The sequence below is a fragment of the Spinacia oleracea genome, chromosome 6, assembly GCF_020520425.1.
Source record: "Spinacia oleracea cultivar Varoflay chromosome 6, BTI_SOV_V1, whole genome shotgun sequence".
Classification (NCBI taxonomy): domain Eukaryota; kingdom Viridiplantae; phylum Streptophyta; class Magnoliopsida; order Caryophyllales; family Amaranthaceae; genus Spinacia; species Spinacia oleracea.
The window spans coordinates 95,286,405-95,304,394 of record NC_079492.1 but is presented as its reverse complement, the minus strand read 5'-3'; the positions used below and the strand labels follow the sequence as shown (position 1 = coordinate 95,304,394).

General features: G+C 36.7%; 1 protein-coding gene across 1 annotated transcript; it reads right to left on the bottom strand.

Moving 5' to 3' along the window:
* Positions 1-3,606: 3,606 nt before the first annotated feature.
* On the bottom strand, positions 3,607-17,723 carry LOC110789597 (isocitrate dehydrogenase [NAD] regulatory subunit 1, mitochondrial). The gene is made up of 4 exons (XM_021994294.2): positions 16,943-17,723; positions 11,162-11,401; positions 4,600-4,678; positions 3,607-4,226 (listed from the first exon to the last, which is right to left on the bottom strand). The coding sequence occupies exons 1-4, from the start codon at positions 17,486-17,488 to the stop codon at positions 3,952-3,954; spliced, it is 1,140 nt and encodes a 379-aa protein (XP_021849986.1). The 5' UTR covers positions 17,489-17,723; the 3' UTR covers positions 3,607-3,951.
* Between the last annotated feature and the right edge of the window lie 267 nt (positions 17,724-17,990).

Here is a 17,990-nt window from a genome sequence, read left to right as displayed (position 1 = left end):
CTAAAATATAGTTTTCCCCCTTGATCGATTTGTATACATGTGTGTTTTATTTATTTGAACCTAAAAATAATTCTATAAAATCCTAGTCATCCCCCAACTTTACCTTTAATTGATATGCTTCTTTTTATCAATGCTCAACATTTTCATTGCTTGCTACCTTGCACCAGTTTTTCTCATTGTTTGACTCTCAGATCTGATACAAAGGGAAAGTTATCAGCCGGCTCGGTGCAAACCCTATAATTTTCCCCTCGCTTAGATCTTCTCTCTTCGCTGCTTTCACCATCTCCATCCTCCTCACCAAATTCCAATTTTAATTTCTAATTCGCCCAAAAATTTTGATTGATTTTTGCCGGAAAAATTGATTAGAGATGCTAGAAAATCTGAGAATTACCGAAAATCAGCCGTTTTTTTGTATTTATAATTAATGGTGGTGGTCGAGCTGGTGATTTCCACCAACTACCGGTGGTTAAACCGAGAAACTCGGCGGAGCTGGAAGGAGGGACGGCGAGGTATCATAGTATGTTTGGTTAAAGGGGAAGCCGAAGGTGTGTGGGGAGACTTTTATGGCGGGGGCGGATGAGAGGAAGAGGAAGGCGAGGAGAGAGAAAATGAGGGTGGATGTCGGTGAAATCATATTTCAGTGGAGGAGGGAAAGGAAGAAGAAAGGAGGTGAGAGAAAATAAAAAGTCATTAAGGGAAAATGGGTTAATGGGTGGGTTAAGTGGATTAATTAGGGGTGATAACGTCATAGGGGTATTTGGTACATTAAGTATTGAAATCAAAAATTTTAATTTAATTGACGAATTAATAAATCATATTAATTTCATTAAATTTGGGCAAAAATCAAAAATTTATTATTCAATTAATTTCCGATTACATTTATTTTCATGGATTCAAATCTAGGTCATAAAATTTTAAAACTTTTCAATTTTAACAAATTTTATGGTGGTTTTTAATCATAGGATCCTAATTAAATTGCTAATTAATTATGAAATTCAAAACAAATTATAAATTATTCAAAATTCAACAAATTAATTACAATTACAAATTAAGTTGTATAATTAACAAGATTAGGCTTTAAAATTGTTAAACATATACAGTAGGTCAATCATAGATTCAAGATTTACATACAGGATTCGCAAATATTTAATTTAACATCATAAAATTACAAATTTTGCTTTCGAAAACTAAAACCTCTGAAAGGTCATAGTTAGGCTTCGAATTGGGGAATTCTGGGTTCAACGACAAATCTTTGATTTTTGTCAAAATTTTAAAACGTCGTTTACATGCGAAATTCACTAAAAAATTATAAGATTCCGACCATTATTGACAAAACTGCCGAAAAATCCTGCGAACATATAATCAAATAATCGCACGAATTTGCAATTAATTACATACACGAAGTTTATCACCCCTTTAATTCATTGCAAGTTTATAAAATTTATCCATGTTAACTATAATTGATTATGAATTAATCAGAGACTCGTGATACCACTGTTAGGTTATGACAAATATAAATAATATATTTCATGCGGAAAAACCATAAAGCCAGGAATCCAAATTAATTTCCACATAGTCAATTAGCATAATTAGGATACATACAATGTGATGTGTGCCTTGCCTAGCTGCTCCCGAACCGAACAAGAACAAGTTTAGGACTCCAAATGTCGCCCCTCCGTAGATAGTCCACATCACGTTCAAATCCGCCTTAGATTCAATTAACTAGAATATTACCACCCCTCTTGCCGCAACTTCCAATCACCACCCCTCTTTCCCCTGTTTTTATGGTCTACCCCTCTCTCCTATGTTTTAATGTTCAAAAATCAAAATGCCATCTCCAGAAAAACAGGTCGTCGCAAAGACAGAGAGAGGAGGGAGGGAGACGATGATGAGAAGGCTGAGTTTTTTGGGTGGTGGTCGGAGTTGATGAAGTTGGTCGGAAGTGTAGATCAGGGGTGAAGAGGGGGGCGGGTGAATTTTGTTTAAAGGGAAAATTTGTACTATAACGTTACAATGCGAGGCCGTTGATTAAAAACTCCCCCACTTTATTAAGTTACTTTACGCTTCGTATGTATTTAGAATATGTGGGAAGAATTAGGCGTGCATTAGAGAGTGTGTAAGCATATTTGTTTTCTTATTGATTGTAAATTGGCTCTCTCAGTATTTCATATGGTCCTAATTTACTCTTGACAAATGCTCGGGAAAAGACAGTGATAAGTCTTTATTCGTCAAACTATGTACTACTTAAAAGAAAAAAATATCTGTGAAGAGTGTACATTGTCTGACTAAAACATTATTGGACGGTCATCAATACGTACATTCGAACACACAAAGTACGAAACAAACTAATCAAATATTTATTCTAACTTAACTTAATAATGACCCAGAAAAGACATCTGTTAAATATTCGCTTTTAAATGAAAGAAACTATCTTGTAAAGACAGAAGACGTAGCAATTTTTATAGTGGAGGGAAAGATAATCGATAAATGTTGTGCCATATACCTTACCAAATTCTTACAATGTACCACGCAATTCCAGCAACTCTAATAAAAAAAAGATTAAACTATTGAGTTGAGTTAGTCAAACAAACATAAATAAGTAGTGAGATCATTCTTGGAAGCACTCTCGAGTCCCTTATATCATGACCTAAAACCTGTTTCTTGCATGCCTCACTTGCTTGCGTTTTTAGTCTCCCTGCCGTTGGAAAGCACGGAAGGTATGAAATCCTACAAAACTGTTTTCCACTATAAACATCACCTCTTCTTACCTTTCTTCTCCCCATACTCTCATTTTCAAATCTACCTAGCTAGAATAACATGACTAGTGTTACAAATGAGCCTATAATCCCTAAAGACCTCGATCTCCATCACCAACCAACAGAGGGTTGCACAGCTTTTGGTCCGTCTACTGTGAAACCTTCAATGTCTTTGGTGAGATCATCGTCTAGCCCTGGTATCCTGCAGATTCCTCCACCTCCATGTCAAGCATTTCAACCTTCACGAAGAACACGGATGGTTAAGAAATCGTGTGATGATCCATTCCTTGCTGCCATGAAGGCGTGCACCAAAAATAGCACCCTGCAAATTGTACAAGGAAGAAAGAAAACTGGTCTACTATCATTTTTTAAGAGAGGCAGGATTACATTTTCATGCAAGCATGTGACTCAAGTTAGGGAAGATGGTTTAGTGAGATTATCATAACACTTTCTTAAGTTTCAAAATTTAACCTTGGATGTTGTTGATTATGATGTAATCAGTATTCAATGTTTTTTTTTTCATACAGTAATTTTTCTCACGGGAATGTTTATTTTAATTCTATAGCCTCAATATATTTTTTTAAAAATATTCTACCGCCTGAAACTATGATTCCTGGGAAAGAAAAATTGCTTCACTAAAATAAAAATAAACAGTTATATTAAATAAAGCACTGACATTTAAATGTAGTTTTCGCGATGTTACGTACTCCGTAATGAAAACCTGTTTTGGCTCATCAGCTCAACCCAACAGAGAATGATTAACAAGTAGTACTGCTGGAGTATTATTGTCATGCACTTTCTCGTTTCATTATATAGCAGTATTGAGCCTATTCAAACACAAACAACCAGCTAACAAATCAAAAATCTCAGCAGCTTAGCTATCATTTGAACAATTAAATTACAAAAGAATATACATCAATTTCCAGTATCGTATGATTGTTCCACATCTTCAGTGCGGAGCCAACAAAGTCCGAGAAGCTACAATCAGCTTTTGCTTAAACTGATAAAATTTCCTACTCCCTCAAAGTGCTCGTCGTTTTTCAATCCTATGATTCTTCATTTTGAATCATATTATTATGTAAATCAAAGTATTTGCCAATTACAAGAAGATCTTGATGATATGGATTATTCTGCAAGCAGATACCCAAGAAGAATACGCCTGTCAACAAACAAAGTTCACAGTTGGAGAACAACCTTAGTCTAGATATGCTTTGATTGCATCAACCACCTCTTGGGTGGTGCTATCACCTCCAAGATCTGGTGTTCTGTACTCCCCCTCTGCTATTACTCTTTTCACAGCAGTCTCCAATCGATCAGCAAATGAAGGAAACTGGAGATGCCTTAACATCATTGCAGATGATAGTAGAAGTGCTACTGGATTTGCTTTCTTTTCTTTCAATATGTCATCACTCCCAACATTTCCTGCTGAAGCACCTTGCTCGAACACAGCATTATCTGCTCCTACATTACCTTCACATACAAATTGTAACAATAATCACATGTTAATATGACCTGATTTCAAAGCCAAATTACGACCTATCTGCCTAAACCATCAGGTTAAGACCTAATAAATACCACCCCAACAGGTATACAAACGACAATCCCAACAATGGGATGGAGGGGCATATGGTATAGACAAATTATATATATGACTAACTCAGGTGAAAGGGTGAACATCCATAGCACTAATCTTTAGTTTTTGCTAAGCATGGTAACCTGGTAAGTTCGCTAAAACACAATTACAGTGAGCCAGTTGTCCATTGAGCGCCAATAATTTGTCACATCATGTGAGAAAAACAAATATGGCAAAATGAAAGCAAGAAAAGCAAGGAGCAGAACGTACCTCCAGGCATTACTCCAGTACCACCAGCTATACCAGCTGCTGTGTTTGCCACAAGATTCCCATACAGATTTGGCGTCACCTACAAGATCAGGATTGCACAAGCTGGTCAGCATACAATCCAAGATTAGCTTTCACCTCCATGGTTGCATATCCATTTTGCAAACCTAAAATTATATCAAACTATGGCTAACAGAAAATCTTCTCCTGTAGAATCTTTGCTGGATATAAAGAAAATTCTTCCATATGAGGAAGTAAAGAGATAGTTGGACAAGAGAATCATTCTTGATTTAAAAATGAAGCAAAGTTTGTCAAATGCATATACGTGCGTGCGTACCAGTGTTTATAAAAGCGCAAAGCGCACTAAAGCGATATGAGTCCTAGAGTTTAAGCGTAAAGCGCAAGCGCAAAGCGCAAGCTTCATCGAAGTGAAACGCACTTTTCAAGAATTCAAGGTTCCTTTACCATTATGGATATATATCTTACTAAAATAACCACAGAAACACATAAATATCAGCTTTTCTTCCCTATTGCTCCTCGTTTTAAAAAAATAAAGCATATAACATAGTGTTTATCATGTAATATCCACTAGGAAACAAATTCCTATGCTATTTTCAAAAGAACATGTCATCTTCTTTTTTTCTTCTTTTTCTTTTCTTTTGGACTCTTGGCCCACTTTCTATTGTTAAGGATTAATAGGATGTGGTCTAATAGACAATAACATGTAAAAAAAAGTTTTAAAGTGATTTTTTTTTTTTAAAGAAGAATTTCAATGAAGCTCAGCGCTTCATGCGCTTAAGTGCGCTTTTTCACAAACGCTTCGCTCAGAGCTAATTAAGCCTTTTGCCCTAGAGCTTCGAGCTTCAGAGCTTAAGCGGCGCTTTTTTAAACACTGGTGTGTATGTATGTACAAATGTATGAATTTATTTATGTACATACGTATGAATTTATGTATGAACGTGTGTATGAATGTAGGTACGTATATATGTATGTATGTATGCATGTATGTACGGATAGTAGGCAAATCAAAGATCTAGACTCTCGCTCAGCTGCTATGTAGACACATTTTGACTATTCTTCCTGAAATTCATGTTCCTAGACGATAATTGTTATCTTAAAGAACAAGAACATTATTAATTGATTAATACGAGTTATGAATGCTAGAAGTTTCACTTTCAACACTCCTCCAGAGAGGTAATACCTTAAGAAACTGACATCTTGTCTTTAATAATGCCTTGTAAAAGATGTTAGAAGTGGAACTCCAATTGAAAACAAACAAACCTCAATTCTTATTTGCTATATAGCAAACTGGATGGATAGCTATAATTGCGGGCTTGGCACTAGCTAAAACTTAAACCTTTGCTTACAAACAACATTTCCTAGTACAAAATAGATCCCATGCAAAGTTTCTCTCGATGGAACTGAGTTCTCAACTCGGACCAACATCGGCCATGGCACAGGCATGAGGCGTGCGGAAAAATTACAAGAACATAGAAGAAGGGAATGGAGAACAAGTCTAACCAGCAAAAGGAAGGAAATCGAAGGCGTCATAAGAGAAGCAAGCGGTTCCAGCAATGGAGGTTTCTGACCTAGAATTGGAGAATGAAGAACAAGCTGAAATCCTCACACCCAGAACCTCCTTACAACAATTACAAGGTAAAAATCAGTTTTCCACTTGGTTGAATGTTCTAAAAAGTGAAGAGAAGATGGGCAGAGGATACCCATGACTCACTGAGTCATATCATTATTATTATCATTACACCATTGCCTCAAAGAGGTTCCCGCAAGAAGCGGGGTAAGGGGGGTCGGATGTACGCAACCTTTAGGTTGTTTCCAATTGACCCAAAAGAGACAACGGGACGACAACAGGACGACCATCTTCTACTTCATGGAAAAGAAGCGAATAGGTATTAAGAGACATTTTGATTTAGTCCATTACATCCCACAGCCAAAAAAAACAAATGAACTTTGGCTCCATCGGAAATGAACTCACTGACTCATAACTCGGAAAAGAACCCACATAAAATTCTGGAACCTTTGATCAAGATTGAGTAGAGCATGTTTAAGAAAAGATTAATTTTTCTGGAATTCTATGATTGTTTGCTATGTTTTAGGGGCTAATCCACCTTTGAACATTATAGAGGGTTATTTCAGAAGAATTTGGGAAAAATTAGGTTTTGATAAAATTGCTCTTATTGATAATCCAATTTACTATAACGGAAAATTGCTTGAAAGTTCTTCAAGACGGTTTTCAATTCTTTGATAGAAAACCTTTGCAGGCTTGTTTGATTTCAATATTGGGGGAAGAAGCTTTTTCAAGACTGTTGGTGCTATTGGGAAACTCCTAAAAGTGGATCAAGCAACGGTCAAGAAAGAGAAATTGTTTTTTGCCCAGGTTTCGGTAGAAGTGATGCTTGAGAGGAAATCAGGTTTCTCAATGAAAAATGGCAACAATTGATTCAGAAGGTTGAGTATGAATGGAGACCCATTGTTCAAGCTGCATGGGAATTGGCACAGTCAGAGAAAAATGTGTTAAAAAAGGAGGCAAACGGGTTTGGAAGCAAAACTGATTCAGACATCTAAACCAAAGCAACTCAAGCTGGCTCCGATTACTGCAATTGGTATTGTTCAACCTACAATCACGGGTCACAAGGGGCTTTGATGAGGTCCAATATAAGCACGTTGTGAGCAGGACTTTTGCAGAAAAATCTCCTACTAAAGAGGTACCAATTGCAAACAAATACACTACTTTAGATGTTCATTAAAATGATAACAAGGAGTTTGATGATTTGGATAACGAGGATCCTTTTGATCCTGTTGCAACTTGCAATAGGAGGAAAGCAACATGGATAGCATGTTGGTTTGGAATGTGAGAGGCCAGAATAGCTCCGATAAGCAAGGAGAAGTGAGGAAAATTATTCTCTCACAGTATAATTCAACACCTTAGAAACTAAGGTTAAAGCTCACAGACTAGGTGTTTTATACCTTAGTCTTTGTCCGGATTGGTGTTTTACGTCTAATATAAGTAAACATCCAAGTTGTAGAATAGTTCTTGTCTGGTATCCTTCTTCTTTCAATATTAGTATCCTGAAGATGACGGATCAACTAATCCACTGTCAAATTTGTCTTACAGTTGGAGGTTGTGATTGTGATTTTCTTGGAGCCTTTGTGTATGGTTCAAATGACAAGAAAGAACGAGATCAGTTATGGAGGGATTTACTACAAATTGCAAGTAACAATTCTGATCCCTGGACTATTTTGGGGGATTTTAAAGCCATTTTGAACATAGAAGACAGAATTGGGGCACCAGTTAGACTCAATGGTGTGATTCCAATGAGGAATTGCATGACAGCTTGTAGCCTATTTGATATGAAATCAACAGGGAGAAACAACAAACATGAGGGTCTCGATAGAGTTTTTTCAAAAATAGATAGGGTATTGGTAAATATGGAATTGGTTGGCCTTTTCCAGACACTTGAAGTCCAATTCTGAGGTGTCGTGACATGTACTTATGAGCATAATACAGGGGGAAAAACCATTTATGTTTTTTTTAATATGTGGTGTACCTCTCCTAAAATCATGGATTTGGTTAAAGAATGTTGGAATCATCAAGTTAGTGGCTGCACTATGTATAAGATGATGCAGAAACTTGGGTTGCTCAAAGTGAAAAAAAAAGCCTGAATAGAAGTTCAGGACAATTTTCCATACAACCTGAGGTTAAGTGACATACAACCTGAGGAATCAAGACTTATCAATCTCTCTTGGGTGCTACCAAAATCCAACTGATCATGCTCTTGCTAGTATGGAGAAAGAGGTCGCAAATGCTTACAAATTGGCAAAAGCTACACATATTTCTTTTTTGCAGCAGAAAGCTAAGCTTCACTGGTTGCAACATGGAGATAAGAACTCTCATGCCTTTCATTAGAGTATCAAACTGAGAAGAATTCACAATAGAATTCATGCCATTCAAGATGCAGAGGAGGAATGGGTGAATACAGTAGAGTATTGTTAACTTCTATAAGAGTCTCATGACACTGCTGACACTAATAGGACTTGTGTAGCTGATGAGATTATACAATATGGTCATGTGCTGACTCAAAAGATAGGTTGAAGTGTGATTTCACAGGCGCATATGTGAAAAAGGTAATTTTTTCTATCCCCAACAACAAGGCCCCTGGTTTGGATGGATAAACAGTTTCTTTTTTAAGAAAGCTTCGCCAGTTGTTGGTCCTGAACTTGCTAAAGTCGCTCTGAATTTTTTAAGAATGGAAAATTGTTGGGAAGAGTTCAACATGACCTCAATTACCTTGATTCCTGAGGTAAAGTGTCCAACAGGAGTTGGTGATTTCAGGGCAATCTCACGTTGTTCGATCATCTTCAAGTGTATCATGTCACTCCTTTCTGAGAAGCTAAATTCTGTTTTGCCTAACATTATGCCGGGAATCAGGGGGCTTTTGTATCACGGTATCACGCAGAAGAATTATCAACAATGATCTACTTCGCCAAGATATTGTCAAAATGTACAAAAAGAGTCTTGTTACAAGATGAAGCTAGACCTCAAAAAGGCTTATGATACGGTGGCCTGGGTTTTCCGATTTCTTCACAAGCTTAGTCATGACTTGCTTAACTATACCCGAGTACACATTGTTGATTAATGGAGAACCTACGTGCTTTTTCAACTCAAACAGGGGACTTAGGCAAAGAGATCCTCTCTCCCCCTTGCTTTTTATTTTACATTGGTGACCAGGAAGGTTTTAAGTAAAAGCCGTGAAGCTAAGTGTGGCATGGGATATTGTGTGCATAGGGAAGAGTAATGGTGGTCTGGGAATGAGACAGGTCATGCTGTGGAACAAGGTTGTTGTTGGTAGGAAAATTTGGACAATAGAAGTATAGAACAAAAGCAAGACAACTTATGGGTAAAATGGGTGCATAAGGTTTATGTGAAAGCCCACAATTGGAGGGATTTTATAGAGGACCAGCTGGTAAAACACACACTACCTACGTCCAAAACAGCAAGCCACATGACTTTGGTTATCTGTTTTGACTTTGACCATTGGTTTATTAGAAACTCATGCGCCAAGTGCCAATTACCAAAAACGACTCAACCCTAACTCAGTCCCGCAAGACAAACAGTCCTCAAAAAAGAATGTGACAGATTAACAGAGCTCTTAGCATTGCTTTCTTTTTCTTTCCTTTCCTGTTACCGACTTTCGATCTTGTCACGGCACAGCCAAAAAGAATTTTGCTTGGTTGGCTTCCTCAGGAGAAAATGATTCACCCTAAATCTTATATCTTCTGAAGAAGACCAAAAGCAAACAAGCTCACTCAATTCCCTTCTGACAAATATTGTTGTATTCTAATGTGTCAATAACATAAGTAGATTCTTCATCGAAAGCTCAAAAATAAGTGACAGAGAAGTAAAGGTCAAAGGTTTAATTCAATTGAACTACAAGATGGAGGGACTTGTAACATTTTCTGGAAGTTAATTGGTCGCTCATAATGGAGTCTAGAAGTTGCTTAGTAGGATCAAGCTGCAACGCATAAGAGTAAGAGATAGAACATGCAGACAACAATAACCAAACAAGTACAAAGAGACTCTCAAAGTTACCGCAAACGGTAATAGAAAAATTACAATAACAACTTGATAAATAAATAATCATTTAGATCATTTAGTTCTTTGAATTTCGCAAACTTTGATTTTTCTTACGCTGTGTATAAATGTAATTGATTTTTTAAAATAAAAACCATGTGTTACCTTTGCATAAAGAAACAACAGAAGCAATGTGTAATGAACAGAAGCAATAGAGATAATTCTGTGGAGTTCTAAAAAGGAAAAATGAAAAAATAATACAACATTAAAGAAAGAGAGAATCATCAATCTTATCTACTCCATCTACGAAACAAGGGTAGAGAAACACTCTGTTGATCCATTACTCTTTCCACTCCCAGACTTACAACTCCCCTTGACTTAAAAATATTTTGCAGTCTAGGAAAAAAGCTTGCAAATCCTTGGATGGATATGGAGACCGTCAGTGGTTGTCCATTTGTTTTGCACTTTTTGCTTGATGCTTCTTTCTCTCCACTCCTTGGTTTGGTGACTGGTTTTTTTTCTTTATCCCCTTCTCTCTCCCTGATGTATACTACTCGGGCTGGAAGTTACAGTTTCAAATTCAGTGTATAGGCTAGGTCATGTCCGCATTGGTAAGTACTCTATTCAGTTATTTTTACATGACAGCTTGAACTGGAAAACCTATTTCCCTATATTTCACAGCCCACACATGTGTGTGTATGTTTGTGTGTGTACAGTTGTATGGAAAGTTAGAGCATATAATCCCTTGGCAGAACAAGATGCTAGTTGACATGTAAAGTGACTAAAGGCTAAGGTTATTGACTCAAAAAAGACTAAAGGTAAATGTTATTAATAGTTTAACACATAACTACATGACTACATGAGACAGTAAGTCCAAGAGGTAAAACAAAATTAATTATCTTCCAGTAATAACATAATTGAATGGGAATTAGGAAATGGGGATATGGCAAAGATGAAAGAAATTATTCCACATACCATCACATCAAATTGTTCAGGCCTAGATACAAGTTGCATGCAGCAATTGTCCACGATGACCTCATTATACTTGATTCCAGGGTATTTGCTTGCAACTTTTCGACAAGATTCTAAGAAGAGACCATCTGCAAGCTTCATGATGTTAGCTTTGTGCACAGCTGTCACCGTCTTTCTATTATTGAGGTACGCATACTCAAACGCATATTTTGCAATGCGCTCCGAGCAAAACTTTGTTATCACCTAGCAAAGATATGAAGTGAGTCCAAGAATACTGCCAAACCATTCTATGTGCAAATAGAACTGAATATATATACATGTATATATATACAATAAATAAATTTAAAAAAATGATACTAACATAGAGCTACTATAAGGCCCAGCAATCTGTAGAGAAAATCAAGACTCAAAAGCACACTTGCCAACAGATGACACATCAACACCCTTTTCAAAAGATGTGCAGTAGCATGGAACAAAAAGTTCGTTAAAGACAAAATTCACCACTTCGATTGCACAAAAAAGACTAATGTCCACTCCCATAGTTCCAGTCATACTTACCCTATTCTAGATACTCAATGGATCGAGTACTTTCATGTGTTTAATACATCGAATTTCGGTAAAAGCGATAAATATGATTCATATGGAGCAAAAAGAAATGTTATAATGTTTCAAAAACAAGATGTACTAGATTGAACATTTTCTAGGGTAAATTTTCTAAAAGTAGGGCACAGAAACTTTGTATTATGCTTACTGAAGAGACAGTTATAATAGGGGAAGGAAAAATAAAACCTACTCCCTCTGTATTTTATTAGGAGTCACATGTAGACCGGCACGCGTATTAAGGAAGGAGAGTTGAATCTAATAAAAATAATAAAGCAAGTGGGGGAGGGAGTAATAAACAAATAGAAAAAAGCTGATGGGAAAAGTATTTTAATCAAACTAAAGAAGGAGTTTATTGTAGTGGTGGTCCCTAAAGCAAGTGGTGCGGTAGACAAGTTACTAACAATGGAAGTGCGACTCCTAATAAACAAATAGAAAAAAGATGATGGGAAAAGTATTTTAATCAAAGTAAAGAAGGAGTTTATTGTAGTGGTGGTCCCTAAAGCAAGTGGTGGGGTAGACAAGTTACTAACAACGGAAGTGCGACTCCTAATAAATTATTAGGCCGGAAATGGTAAGTTTGACTCTTAATAAAATACAGAGGGAGTAATTGGCAAGTTGGGTCGACCCAAGTGATCTGAAACCAAAAAAACCTGCAAATGACCCAACCCAAAACGTCATCATGATTAAGATGTTTGCAAGATCAAACCCCGCCAACCTTTATTCAGTTGGGAGAATATCAATTTCCAAGAAGATGGTGTTTTCATTTTCCTCCGCTAGATTTGTAAAGGGTAGATTTCACAAGAATATTTTTCCTAAGGACAAAGAACGTTTTCCTTGTGTAAGGAAAAGCAGCGACATTTTTCTATTTATTCCTTAACTTCCGCTTTCTCGCCTTTCTTCCATCCTCTCCCAACTATTCCATTTTCCTTTCTTCCCTGACTTTTTTATCAAGGAGCAGCAAAAAAATGAACAGGCCGGAGCTCATAATCACAGAAGAAAACAGGTGCTAATACACATATATCAATATGTGGAGTGTGTGTATGGAGAGACATAAACAGATAAAGGCGCATCGCGCATGTATACAGGCAATGAGGGTCTCCTTATCCCCCCCCCCCCAACCCCCAAACAACAAATCTCTTCCTGTCACTTTGGCACATGTTCTGCTGGAGTAAAAGTACTACCTCCATTGCATTACTCCATACTTCTTTACTTGGTGAGAAACCTCTATGGAAGTACCTCCATGACCTCTCCCCTCGACAGTGGCTCAATTATACGGTTACTGCTTGAAGGAACACAATTACACAAGTACAATGATTGAAGGAAATCCCCTAACACAGAATTCCAAATACAATATATCTTGTCGTTATTGCACATTAGAACCAAGGTGTGCATGTCAGTCATCGGGACTCGTCACTTAATAATAACCACAAATTAGTAAAGAACCTTCCTGGACCAAAATATATCTTTCAGGATCATCTTAACTCAATGAAAAGGGAAGCATCATTCTAAGTCCCAATCTCCTAAATGCAGGTTGTGGATGGTAATTCCGCGAGAAAGGATGATAAAGGAACTATGTTCAACATAAAACCCTTCTAAAAATCTTCAAGCTGATGATTTCCTAATTCATAAATGAAATGGGGGTTTATCTTTCCAATATAGAGGGGGGAAAATAAAAAGAAAAAAGTCAGGTGTAATCTATTTATCAGTGCACCGTTCGCAAAAGGGGAGGTAAACAAGAGGCTTACATCGACAAGAATACAGTATTTTGAAGACCAAGTGCTACTATGCAGTCAATCATAACCTCTACTTTAAAAGCATATCTACTTCATCAACCTTCAGAAGAGAACAGACTGTAATGATAGCTGTATCCATCAAGTTACAAGAAGGTTAGCAAAGTTTTTCCTCCTACTGCTTCAATCTTCTAATCATCATTACAATCATAAAGTACCAAAATGTGACATTTATCAAAGAACCAGTCATTTTCTTCTGGGAAACTAAAAGTCTGTTGTTCACTGTGTTGCATGGGGAAAAAGAAACACAAGCAATTTTTTCAACAGTAGAAAACAAACAAACAGTATCTAAGGCTCGTTCAGTACCACTGCCAATTTTTGGTTTTTTGATATTGAAAGTCTTATGATTAGATTGAATCATGAACCAAAAAATAGTCATACCTATACTAATCATGTTGATTTTAAAAACTAAAAATTACTTTTTATGGTTTTCATATTTTGGTTTTTAGTTTTACAAAAAACCAGAAAACTGAAAACAAAAAAAATACCGAACGGGCCCTAAATATTAAAAACCATAACCGTTTAACTAATTTTAAACAAGTTAAATAATTTAACACACCTTTTAAGAAAATAAATTCTACAATTACTCACTCGGTTCCTTTTTGGTCTTTACGCTTTCTCCAATTCTTTTTGTTCTTTACAATTTTTTCCTTTTTTCTACTTTTGGTATGATATTCTATACTTTTGTACCTCACCCATCCCCACAAAAAAGGACCTACTATTGGCCACATTCTTGCTTTTTCCCACACGCTACTCTCTCTCTCTCTCTCTCTCTCTCTCTCGTCTTAATTTATGAGCAAATTGTAACTGTAAAGACATTTAGGAACTAAGGTAGAATCACCAAATCACTATTTGAACTAGATTTACACTTTGTAAATAAATGAATGATATATTCAAAAGAAATAAACAATTTACTATATATAGTTCTGTAATAGTCTTATTTTATGAGCAAATTGTAACTGTACAGACATTTAGAACAGAGGTAGGATATTAGCAAATTGTAACCGTAAAGGCATTTAGGAACTGAGGTAGAATAATCAAATCACTATTTGACCAAGATTTACACTTTGTACATAAATGAATGAAATATTCAAAAGAAGTAAACAATTTGCTACATATAGTTCTATACTAGTTCTCCTAATCGCGTACACCACATTCTACAAAATGATGAAGGCTCCTAGAAGTACCCTGCCACCCTCTCCAACCCTACCTCACCCCTTCTCCTTTTCCTAAATAAGTCCCATCCTCTTGCCCACCAGGCCACCCCTCCCCCTTTTTACAAAATCATGTTTTCTTTGCTTGTGCAACCTAGTAATCAAAATTATCTCTGTCAATCTAGCTTCAACACCGTGGAAACAAAATCCAACATGGAAGACTGCTTTGTTAATCAATCAAAGACCCTAGTTCTCAATCCTCATCCCAAATTCAATTCAGTTGAATTATAATCTATGAATCTAGTGTTCGATTCCGTGAACACATGTCAATTGCCATTGGACCTTGCAAATTTTGACGACACGACCAGTTTAATTTCACTGTCTTCTAACAGGCACGAGATCTCTTCCGTTCCCGCCCCATTTCATTGACTCAGTCACTGTCCTTTTTCTGTTTTTGCGCTGATTTTCTATGTCTCACTCACAGCTCTAGTAAAGAAAAGGAGAGAAAGATACTGCACTACTAATTCCCCTAAAATCAAGCCATATCATCCCTGTTTACCTTTGATTTACTCTTTAATATCAATCTTTAATTCTCTACATGTATACTGGTTACCACTTACCAGATATCAGCCCAGACAAAACCACTAATCAACAACAGTCAATATCAATAAATCAATGTCATTATCTTCTTCAATTCCACAAGAAAAATAGATAAAAAATGTACCAAATATAGGAACAGTAATATCAAACTCAACCCAAAAACCATTTAAAAAATAGTGCTGTCATATTCTCCATTCCGCATGAAAAACCAATTGAAAGTGTATCAATTATAGAAATAGAGCTATCAAATTCAATCCAAAGTTGAAAAATAAATATACTATCTTCTCAAACAATTCTACTTGAATCTATGAAATCAGTCCTAAGTCCTAACTCATACCTCAGCATTACCCAAAATTAAATACACAATGTTCAGAAAATAAACCTCATTTACATTTTCTCCATTAAATTTTAAAGCACGTTCCTATAATGTATGAAACTGCCCCCTCCAATGAACCAAATAGCACTTATATTAATTTATATCACTCGTTCATAGAATGGATGAAACTGGCCCCCTCAAGTAAGTCACCACCTAATGAGTCAAAACTCAGAATTCACAACCTTTATTCTCCTTTCATTTATGTATTTGGAGGTCAATCCTACACAACCCCAAAGAACAACTAACAAAGTTAAAAGAAGTACGGCATATCTGACACAATGGTGTACTTGAGAAACCCATAGCGAGTTAGGTAAGTGTGTTTTGTGTGAAAACCTGAATTTGGGTTAGAACCTGTAATTACAAAATCGCTGGCAACAGATTTAGGGTACTTGAACAACTATTTGTCAAACACCAGCCATTCCTCCAATTTTCAACATTTAATATCATATGACTCCTGAGCACTTGATTTGAACTAACGACTTAAGGATTTTACTATGTACTCCGTAAACATGAAATCAACATATCCAAATCAGTTCCATGACTTGCATCAACACAAACGTTACCTAAATGGGCATCTTCAACAATCTCATTCAATCAAAAATTTCAGCTAAAAATTCTTGCTAGTGTTTTAGTAGGGTGTGATCCCTTCTTAACCCATAAAATCATGGCACTAAAATCAGATTGAACATTAATAATGATGACTTTGATTCCCAACATATTTAAACTACATTAACAGTAAGCACTAGTTTATCACAACCCAGCAAACTTGACAAAATACACTTTCATTAAGATAAATTTCAAATTTATTGTCTGTCACTGAATAAAATCATGAACTTAAGCCAAACAACACAACCTATTTTACTAGGACACAGCATTTTGCCCACCACACCCAAGTTGATACGAGCTAATTCATATTCCCTTTTATCTCTCCCCTCCAACTTTAAGACATCATCATCAACTATCACAACAAAATATCAACCGATATTCAAAGTCAACCATCATCTAATTTCCCACCCATCCAGGTTGATACGAGCTAAATCATATTTCCTTTTATCTCTCCCTTCCAACTTTAAGACATCATCATCAACTAAAAATATCAACCGAAATTCAAAGTCAACCATCATCTAATTTCTCAAAAATTTAAATTGGATTATCAAAACCCAGGTCAAAACAAACAAATCGGAATCAAAAACAAACACAAAAAAGCCAACCCAACAATCACTTGCAAACAAACCAATCAGCAAAACCACTAAAAAAATACCTTAAGACTTTCAACGACGCCGGGCACAACCTCGTGCTCAAGACCAGAATACTCCCCTTCAGTGTTCTCCCTAATAACCACAATATCCACATTCTGATGCCTCGTCGGCAGTCCTTTCAGATTAAAACAATTGACCAATGAAGCGTACAAATCAAGCTCTTTCCTCAATTGCATATTCAACGAACTAACACCGCCACCCACCGGAGTCGCCAACCCACCCTTCAAACAAATCTTATTCTTCCGAATCGAATCCAAAACTTCCTCTGGAATCTTCTTCATGTTTCCATACACCTCATGCTTCTCGAAGTATACCGGCGCGTGCATCGCCTCCATTACTTGCTCGACGGCGCCAGTGACCAAAGGCCCGATACCGTCACCCGGAATCAAGGTTACTTTTCGTGGAGCACCATCGCCGGGTCGGGGCATGTAGGTGACGGATCTTGAGTGTGACAGCCATGGTTTTGGGAGGAAGTTAGGGTTAGAGTTTAGGCCGGAGGAGGTATCGATGAGGCGTTTTAGGAGGGTGGGGGCAGATTTCCGAGCCATGAGAGAGAAAGTAGGAGGTGGCGATTTGGAGGTTTGTGGTGGTTTGTGTTGACAGCGATGGAATTATGGAAGAAGGTCGGAAGAATATGAAACGAGGATGACAGAGAAAATGATTACAGCAGGGTTTTCCGTTTTTTTTTTTTTCCACTCAGAGGTTGCGTTTACCTAGTTGTAAGAGAAGACACATGACTCGTGGGTGAAGCGAAAGGAGAAAATTCAATGGTTGATTGGCCTTGGTTCAATAACGCTTTATTTGGTTGGGAGAAATTGGAAGGAAAAGAAAAGAAAGGAAATGTAAAATAAGGTTTACTGTATTTGGTACAAATAATTATATGGGAAGTGAAAGGAAAGGAAGGGAATTGGAAGGAAAGCTCCTTTATAAAATTTTCACTTTCATTTCCTCCCAATATTGGAGGAATTCGGAAGGAAAGAGAAAATTAAAAGCTGTCATTTATATTTCATTTCTCTTCCCTTCATTTCTTTCCCTTAAACCAAGCACTGG

Bases quoted from the DNA above. Each gene is read 5' to 3' on its own strand.
- LOC110789597 (XM_021994294.2), bottom strand. From the start codon at position 17,488: ATGGCTCGGAAATCTGCCCCCACCCTCCTAAAACGCCTCATCGATACC. The intron at 11,402-16,942 runs GTATTTTTTTAG...TATCTTTGCTAG, and splicing joins GCGTCGTTGAAAGTCTTAAG to GTGATAACAAAGTTTTGCTC. The intron at 4,227-4,599 runs GTACGTTCTGCT...TTGTATGTGAAG, and splicing joins TACTGGAGTAATGCCTGGAG to GTAATGTAGGAGCAGATAAT.